Source organism: Chiloscyllium plagiosum, chromosome 39, assembly GCF_004010195.1.
Source record: "Chiloscyllium plagiosum isolate BGI_BamShark_2017 chromosome 39, ASM401019v2, whole genome shotgun sequence".
In the NCBI taxonomy this organism is placed as follows: domain Eukaryota; kingdom Metazoa; phylum Chordata; class Chondrichthyes; order Orectolobiformes; family Hemiscylliidae; genus Chiloscyllium; species Chiloscyllium plagiosum.
The window spans coordinates 6,845,887-6,855,397 of record NC_057748.1 but is presented as its reverse complement, the minus strand read 5'-3'; the positions used below and the strand labels follow the sequence as shown (position 1 = coordinate 6,855,397).

The following is a 9,511-nucleotide window of genomic DNA, read 5'->3' as shown; positions in this document are numbered from 1 at the left end:
TAATCTAATCTAATCTAATCTAATCTAATCTACTTTCCTGCCCACCCCTGATAACCTTTCAAACACCCTCTTTGCCAATCAGGAATCTATATATGTCTGCTTTAACAATATTCAAAGACTCTACTTTCAACATCTCTTTGGGGGAAAAAGTCCGAAATCCCCACGACCCTCTTGGGGAAAATAATTGTCCTTCTCTTTATTTTAAAGGGGTGCCCCACATATTGAGAAACAGTGACCCTGAATCTCCCACTTTCCACATCCATCCTGTGCAGACCCTCTCAGGTTCCTTTATCCTTTGATGGGAGGTGGGTTTGACTGGGTCAGCCATAATTGTCCAGAGAGCAGTTAGGATTCCATCACATTGCTGGGGTCACATGCAAACCCGATTTTCTTCCCGAACCGATGTTAGTAAAACAAGGGCTTTTGTTTAGAAATAACAGTGGTCACCAATAGCCAAACATTTAATTCCAGATTTTAATGAATTCAAATTCCATTGTCTGATGGGACAGGATTTGAACCCAAATATCCAGAAAAATTAGACAGGGGCTCTGCTTTAGGGAAGAAAGTGAGGTCTGCAGATGCTGGAGATCAAAGTTGAAACTTTATTGCTGGAACAGCACAGCAGGTCAGGCAGCATCCAGGGAACAGGAGATTCGACGTTTCGGGCACAGGCCCTTCTTCAGGAATGAAGAAGGGCCTGTGCCCGAAACGTCGAATCTCCTGTTCCCTGGATGCTGCCTGACCTGCTGTGCTGTTCCAGCAATAAAGTTTCAACTCTGCTTTAGGGATGTGACCATTATACGCTATCTCCCCTCGGCCTGTTTCAATCAAATCACCTCTTAGAATCTCGACAGTGCGGAAAGAGGCCATTCAGCCTATCGGATCTGTACTGCCTCTCAGAGCATCTCGTCCAGACCCCATCAACCCCATCCCCATAACCCTGCATTTTACCACGGTTAATCCGCCTAACCTGCAACTCTGGGTCAATCTGGCTTTATGGGTGGCACGGTGGCTCAGTGGTTAGCACTGCTACCTCACAGCGCCAAGGACCTGTGTTCGATTCTTGCCTCGGGTGACTGTCTGTGTGGGGTTTGGACATTCTCCCCGTGGGTTTCCTCTGCGTGCCTTAGTTTCCTCCCACAATCCAAAGATGTTCACGTTAGGAGGAACTGGCCATGCTAAATTGCCGACAGCGTTAGGTGCCTTAGTCAGCGGTAAATATAGGGTGGGGGAATGGGTGGGTGGGTTACTCTTTGGAAGGTCGCTGCAGACTTGTTGGGCGGAAGGGCCTGTTTCCATACTGTAGGGAATCTTACCCTAATCCATCTAAGTAGGGCACCCATTTTCGCTAAAGAGAAGGACAATTCTTTTTTTCCGAGAGGGTCATGACGTCTATTTCCCCAAAGAGATGTTAGAAGCAGAGTCTTGGGATATTTTTAAGGCGGAGATATGAATTCTCGATTGGCAAAGGGTGGGGGAGGGGGTGTCTAGCTTGGCCAATCCACCCTAACCTGCACACCTTTGGACTGTGGGAGGAAACTGGAGCACCCAAAGGAAATCCGCACAGACACGGGGAGAACGTGCAAACTCCACACACAGGGTGGAATCAAACCCTGGTCCCTTAAGACAGCAGTGCTAGCCACTGAGACCCTGTGCTGCCCTTAGTCTCCAATGGGAACCAGCTATAGGCCCAGTCTATCTAACTTTTCTTCATAAGACAGCCCACCCATTCCAGGAAACCTTCTCCGAACTGCTTCCAACACAGTTACACCCGCTCTTTAGTAAGGAGAACTATACAGCACACAGTAATCCAATTGTTTCTCCTCACTGTAGAGATAAAACTAAGGCCACCATCAGACATACAGTACCCGACAGCAAACAGTCTCTAATTGAGAGAACACGCAGCATATTTGGAAACTAACATGCAATGTGTACAGTGTCAGAGAGGAACAAGTTGTTCCCTTATCCCTTGCACTGTAGAAGCAGTCAGTGTAGAATTATGACAGAGATAAAATTACTATTGTTTACCATTGTTGAAGCCAGCGGCTCAGCGATCAGCCTGAGTGCCGACTCGGTATTAACTTGGCGTTATCTTACTCTGTTTGATTTCTGCAGGCTGACCTGATTAAGAGTGATATCAACAGCGCGATCACAGACCTGCGGAGTGGCGGCAGGAGAGAGAGACCAAATGCTCTCAGGTGAGTGCCTGGAAGGAGGGAGAGAGTCAAACACAAAACTGGGCTTTGTTGGCCTCTGTGTCTCAAGTGGCTAGCACCTCACCCATGTTTGTGCACTGAGGACCATTGTCACGTCCCCCTGGCTGACCTCCCACTTAGCGCACCCAGGGAACTTGGCTATGTCTGGAACCCAATTGCCTCCACCTAGTCCCAATCACCCATAGTGCCCTGGGTTGACTGATTAACATCGGCAATATCTTGAACATCGCCATTGTCTTTCCAAGTCCCTCTGTGACCTGGGTGTCTCTGCCTCTCTCTCTCTCTCTCTCTCTCTCTCTCTGTAACCTCCTCCAGCCCTACGACCCTCCTGAGTGTGTGGGAGACCAAGCCGTGAGGAGCATGTGGAGATGTTTCAGTTTGAGTGGGCAAACTGAGCATAGCAGCTGAATTATAATGTGGATAAATGTGAGGTTATCCACTTGGGGAGCAAACACAGGAAAGCAGATTATCATCAGAACGACGATAGATTGGGAAAGGAAGGAGGTGCAACAAGACCTGGGTGTCCTTGTACATCAATCGCTGAAAGTGAGCATTGCAGGAGCAGTAGGTGGTGAAGAGAACAAATGGTACATCAGCAGGAGAGGATTCGAGTACAGGAACAAGGATGTCTTGCTGCATTTATACAGGGCCTTGCTGAGACTGCACTTGGAGTATTGTGTGCAGTTTCAGTCTCTTTATCTGAGGAAGGATGTTCTGATAATGGAGGGAGAGCAGCCAAAGATTTCCCAGACTGATCCCTGAGACAGCGAGACTGACGTATGAAGAGAGACTGAGTGAGTTAGGGTGATATTTATTAGAATTTGGAAAATGAAGGGTACCTCATAAAGTGTATAAAGTTCTAACAGGACTAGACAAGGTAAATGTAGTTAGGATGTTCCTGATGACCAGGGGAGTGCAGAGTCAAGAGCTCACACTCTGAGGATATGGGGATAGGCCATTTAGGACTGAGATGAGGAGAAAGGTCTTCTCCAGACAGCGGGGAGTCTGTGGAATTGTCTGCCACAGAAAGTGGTTGAGGTCAAAGCATCAAATGCTTTCAAGAAGGAGTGTGGGAGGAAACCGGAGCACCCGGAGGACCCGGAGCACCCGGAGCACCCGGAGGAGACCCGGAGCGCCCGGAGGAAACCCGGAGCGCCTGGAGCACCCGGAGCACCCGGAGCACCCGGAGGAAACCCACGCAGACACCGGGAGAACATGCAAACTCCACACAGTAACCCCAGGGGGGAATCAAACCCGGGAGAGATAGACACATATTTTTAGTACCAGAGGGATCAAAGATTACGGGCAGAAAGTGGGAGCAGGTGTCTGAGTTGGATGGTCAGCCACGATGCTATTGAATGGTGGAGCAGGCTTGATGGGCCGAATGGCCTCCTCCTATTTTCTACGTTTCTCCAATTCTGGCCTCTCGAGCGTCACTGATGTTGACCTCTCCACCTGATGATGACTGCCTTCCGCTACCTTGACGCTAAGCTCTATGATTAACCCCTCTGCCTCCTTTCCTCTGGAATCCATCGCTTTGACCAAATATTTACTTCAGTTTACTTCCACGCCATGACATCAAGCTTCATTTGATAACACCCTTGTGGATCGCTTTGGGAAGTTTTGTTATGCTACAGTGTACAAATGTTCTCAAGGTGGAAGTGGGTACTGAAGATGCTGGAGATTACAGTCAAGATCAGAGTGGTGCTGGAAAAGCACAGCAGGTCAGGCAGCATCCGAGGAGCAGGAAAATCGACATTTCGGGCAGAGGCCCTTCATCAGGAATGGCTTGATGAAGGGCTTTTGCCCGAAATGTTGATTTTCCTGCTCCTCGGATGCTGCCTGACCTGCTGTGCTTTTCCAGCACCACTCTAACCTTGACAAAATGTTCTCAGTTCTGAGGCATGTTCAGTCTGTGGCTTGTGTTCAGAGGAGGGCGGGGAGTGGGGATTGAATGACACCAAAAGGGGGTAAGCGTTTTTCCAGGTGATTTGCAGTTCCTTTGGGTCAGAAGAAAGGAAAGCTATTGGCCAGAGCTCCCAGCAATGATCACTGCCCATCACCCCGATTGGAACTGCTCTTCGGAGATAGAGAGTTCACTCACAGGCACACCTCGAGTCAACTCATAACTGTGGGCTCCATCAAATGCAACATACTGGCAGGTACGACACAGCCACAAGTGAATCAGAGCTTTTGAAAGGTTCTGCTTTTAGCAAAGAAAGTTAAAGGGTAATCTGATTGATTTCAAAAACCATGGGACATTCTGACAAAGGAAATGTGAAGAAAGTGTTCCAGAGAGATTAGCAACCAATTTTTTAAAAACTCATCCATGGGATGAGGGCACCATTTGCGAGGCCAGCATTTATTGCCCATCCCTAATTGCCTTTCAGGAGAATCACAGAATCCCTACAGTGTGGAAACAGGCTCTTTGGCCCAATGAGTCCACACCGACCCTCCAAAGAGTATCCCACCCACACCCATTCTCCTACCCTATTATTCTATATTTACCCCTGACTAATGCACCAAACCTACACATCCCTGAACACTACAGGCACTTTCCAATGGCCAATTCACCTAATCTGCACACCTTTGGATTGTGGGAGGAAACCGGAGCACATGGAGGAAACCCACGCAGACACAGGGAGAACGTGCAAACTCCACAGAGACAGTCGCCCGAGGGGGGAATCAAACCCGGGAGAGGTAGAAGAAAACTGGGAAAGGAAGTTTAAATGAAAATAGGTAGGAATAAGCAGGAATTACACTCTAGTAGACTCTGAGAGTAATAGCCTGGGTCATATTTCAAGATGATCCCTGCTTACTGAGCATTGACTGAGGAACTTGATGAAAGGAGCACATGAATTTTTTCATGGATGAGAAGAGGGTGTTACTGGATGGGCCAGCATTTATTGTCCATCTCTAATTATCCAGAGGGCAGTTTAACAATCAACCATATTGTATACACACAGGGGAAGGTGTACACACACAGGAGAATGTACACACACAAGGGAATTTGCAGACACAAACGTGGAGTCACATGGAGACCTGAGCAGATAAGGATGGCAGTTTCCAGTGAATCAGATGGGTTTTTCTGGCAATCAGGAACAGTTTCAAGGTCATTAAACTCTTAATTGTAGATTTTAATTGGCTTCAAATTCCACCATCTCCCATGGCATGATTTGAACCTGAGGCCTCAAAACATTACCTGGGTTTCTGGATTAGCCATTAGGTTGGAGAGAATTGGTGAGAGAGGGACAGGAGTAGAATTATGAGGATTCTTTTCAAACACCGATCGGTTATGCTGACCTGGAACATGCTGCTTGACAGGGGATGGAGGCAAATTGAATCGTGAGACTCTAAAATCAATTTGATAACTATTTGAAGAGTTGAAAGATGCAGGACTGTCGGGGCCTGGGAGTAATTGGATTTTGTTTTCGAAGAACTGACATTGTGGGCTGAATGGCCTTGTGTTGTGCCGTATGTATCTGAGAATATGATCCATTCACAGTGTTCCTTTCTTTTAGATTCAACCAGGAGAAAATGAATGAGCAAAGCACATCGCCACCTTCCCCACCCATAAGCAGGGCTCCCCAAGCACCAGCATACTACAACCCCATGAACACAGGGCACAGGGCAGTGCCATCATCTCCAACAAATGCAGCCACACCGCCAACGGCCAGTGCAGGTGAGGAAAAATCTCAAAATTTTTTCCCTTTGTTTATTCCAACGATGCCCTGATCAGCCTCTATCTGAATGCATCTGCTTGGATTGGAACTCGCACCAAGTCCGGCCATTTTAAAATTCTCGTTCCTGTTTTCAAATCTTTCTGTTGTCGCTGTAACATCCTCGACCTACAATCCCTACCAGGCCATCCATGATTTCCCCAGGTGCTAGCCTCCCCCCCCCCCCCACCCCATGCAACCCCCGACTACACAGGCTCCACAATCAATGGTTGACCCACCAGGTTTTCAGAGATGAGAGTGTGGCGCTGGAAAAGCACAGCAGGTCAGGAAGCATCCAAGGAGCAGGAGAGTCAACGTTTCGGGCAAAAACCCTTCATCCCAATAAAGAGCTTTTGCCCGTATCGTCGATTCTCCTGCTCCTCGACCTGCTGTGCTTTTCCAGCGCCAAACTCTGAACTCTGATCTCCAGCATCTGCAGTCCTCATCAAATTTTCAGTTGATAGCCTTTCCAACTCTCTTCATAGAATCCCTACCATGTGGAAGCAGGCCATTTGGCCCATCAAGTCCACACTGATGCTCCCAGAGCATCCCAGCCAGATCTATCCCATCACTGTAATCCTGCACTTCACATGGCTAACCAACCTAACCTGCAGATCCCTGGATACTATGGAGCAACTTCCCATGGCCAATCCACCCTAACCTGCACATCTTTAGACTGTGGGAGGAAACCGAAGCACCCAGAGGAAACCCACGCAGACACGGGGCGAACGTGCAAACTCCGCACAGAGGCAGTCGCCCAAGGCTAGAATGGACAGGGTCCCTGGCGCAGTGAGGCAGCCGCGCTAACCACTGAGCCACTGTTCCGTCCCACCTCAGCCGTTCCTAAATCTTTCTGCTTAAGCCATTCCTTAAAGCCCAGGAGAACAGGGTCTCCTGTTCTCATACCCTCTCAAGAGGCTCCACCTTTTGTGTTGTAGTGTCTGGGTGACAATGACGCTGAGCCAACTGCAAGTTAGAGATTGATAGTTTTCTTGATGACATCTTTATTCACACACTACAGCATTACAAATGTCTGGCAAACCCTGACTGCCTCAGAAGTCTCTCCTTTTTTAATCTTTTCTTTCCATTTCAACATCCACAAGTACTCTTACACACAAGTGAACGTGCTTATTTTCCCCATCACCAAATCACCCGCGGTGTTTTCTTTCACCGATTAACCACCATCAGTAAACCACCCGCTTCCTCCCACTGACTGGTTTACATGCAAATCCCGTTCTGGCAAGGTACATCATCACATCGAGGGCGAGGTAGGGCGGAGGAGAGGGAGGGGGCTAAGTGAAGCTGGAGTTGGAGGGGAAAGTCATGCACTCTATCCCCTGCAGTGCCCACCTCTCTCCAAAGGCATCAGGGGCATTGGTGGATACCGTCCCAAGGATATCTGGGTACTGTGTAGCTGTGGAGAGCAGCAGACAGCAGGCAGTTATGACCTCCTCCGCTGTCCGCTGCCAGGACCTGTTGTTAATAGCCAACCTGGGCAGACCTGGGAGCAGACACATGAGGAGGTCAGTCTCTCTTTATATGTGCTCAAAGTACCTAAGTAAACCAAGCCATAAACAGTGTAACTTAACATACCATAAGCCTAAAGGTGCTACAAAAGTTCAAGTTAGGGTCCTCTTGTGATACAGTGGTAGTGTCCCTACCCTGGACCAGGGAGGCCTGCGTTTAAGTCCCACCGGCTGCAGATCTGTGTAATACCATTGCTGAACAGATTGATTAGGAAGAATAGGTTAAAGAAAAAAAGGTTCAAGGGAGGGCCCTCTTGTGGCACAGTGGTAGAGTACCTACTCCTGGACTGAGAGGCCCAGGGTTAAGTCCCCTTGGTCTGGAGGTGTGTACAGGTATCCCCCACTATCTGAAAGTAGAGCGTTCCTGTGAAACCTTTGGTAAACCGAAATGGAGTAAAGCTAAGAAGTGTTAATTTATACGGGAAAAAATTTGTCTTGTTTTATAAAAGCGAAAATCCTCTTTGGATTTCCTTCGTTTTGCGAAAACAGGTAGTAATGTAGGTTTTTTGTAGAAACAAAGTGGTGTGAAGCCAATTTGAACTTTCAAAAAGTATGGGATACCTGTAATATCAACTCTGAACAGGTTGGTTAGGAAAATATTTTAAATTAAAAGTATGTCCAAGTTAGGGTCCTCTTGTGATACAGTGGTAGTGTCCATATCTTGGATGGGGGAAGCCTCGTTCAAGTCACACCTGCTCCAGAGGTGTGTAATAACAGATTGATAAGAAAAATAGGTTAATAAAAAATAGTTCAAGTTCTTGCGTATTGAGACAGGAGACAGACCTGCAGAGAAGTAACTTTTCAAGATAAAACACATGCTTCTAGACTATAAATTTCTGGGTCACCGAAGTCAGACTTCTCCTGAGAAGCTAATTGAGCATCAAGCGAGTAAGTGATTCCCACTCAGCTACAGAAGGGTCCGACCACCAGAGAAACAGTCCAGTCTGCCCAATGAGTTTCCTGAGCTGAACATTGTCAAAGCTCAAGGTCATTTCCAATGTGCCCACCTTGTAAATGTATGTCACTGCAGGGAGCTCATTAACTGTGTCACAGTCAAGAATATGTTTGGTTCCACAAGCCTGAAACTGGGTTGCAATCTGTGCATTGTCGGGAGCTCTGAGTAAAGTCAACTTGGAGAATACAACCGGAAATGAAGGACGAGGATGAGTCAGGTGGCAGGCAGCTGGGGAAATGCAAGGTAGAGATGGAAAGAAGGAAGGTGTGTGAGAGTGATTGAAATAACTCGGGAGACTGATTGAGGACAAGGAAGAGTCAAATTGTGAGAAGATTCTGAATGTGAGAGAGAACGAGGAATTCAGAGGAAATGGTGATGTGATAAAGTGAAAGGTTTATAGGCAGCACAAGGGGTGAAAAGATTAAATTGATGGAGGGAGAAAGGGAGAGCAAGAGGGAGTGAGACAGAAAGCAAGAGGAACACTGACCACACTGATGAGTTTGATGAAAAGCTCTGCCCAGCCAATCCGAATCCAGCCCTGACCCAGACCCAGTTGAGTCCGGGCTTGAGTTCTGCATAAAACCTGCTCCAGTCCCAATCCAATTTGAATCCAATCCTGACTCTATCTCACCCTCATCCTGACTGCATTCCCAACTCCATTCACAACAGTATCACATCCTCATCCTGACAACATGGAGACTCAGTGATTAACACTGCTGCCTCACAGCGTTAGGGACCCAGGTTTGATTCCAACCTCAGGTGACTGTGTGGAGTTTGCATATTGAAGCGTGGAGAGATAAGCTAGAGGAGGGTGGGAGTGGGGAGAAAGTAGCATAGAGTACACTGGGTGAGTGGGGGAGGGGATGAAGGTGATAAGTCAAAGAGGAGAGGGCATCAGTGTGGACTTCAACAGTTTCCTCATTTCCCCTCCCCCACCTCACCCTAGTTCCAAACTTCCAGCTCAGCACTGTCCCCATGACTTGTCCGGACTTGTCCGACCTGCCTAGCTCCTTTTCCACCTATCCACTCCACCCTCTCCTCCCTGACCTATCACCTTCATCTCCTCCCCCACTCACCCATTGTACTCTATGCTAC

The 9,511-nt window shown here is 47.9% G+C and overlaps 1 protein-coding gene across 3 annotated transcripts in view; it reads left to right on the top strand.

Moving 5' to 3' along the window:
- The window catches only part of LOC122542187 (epidermal growth factor receptor kinase substrate 8-like protein 1), a 101,128-nt gene that overhangs the window by 48,460 nt on the left and 43,157 nt on the right, over nucleotides 1-9,511 (top strand). For all 3 annotated transcript variants that reach the window (XM_043679636.1, XM_043679638.1, XM_043679637.1), the window contains 2 exons: nucleotides 2,116-2,198; nucleotides 5,738-5,898. In XM_043679636.1, the coding sequence (XP_043535571.1) occupies nucleotides 2,116-2,198; nucleotides 5,738-5,898 (244 nt within the window). The remainder of the gene's footprint in view (nucleotides 1-2,115; nucleotides 2,199-5,737; nucleotides 5,899-9,511) is intronic.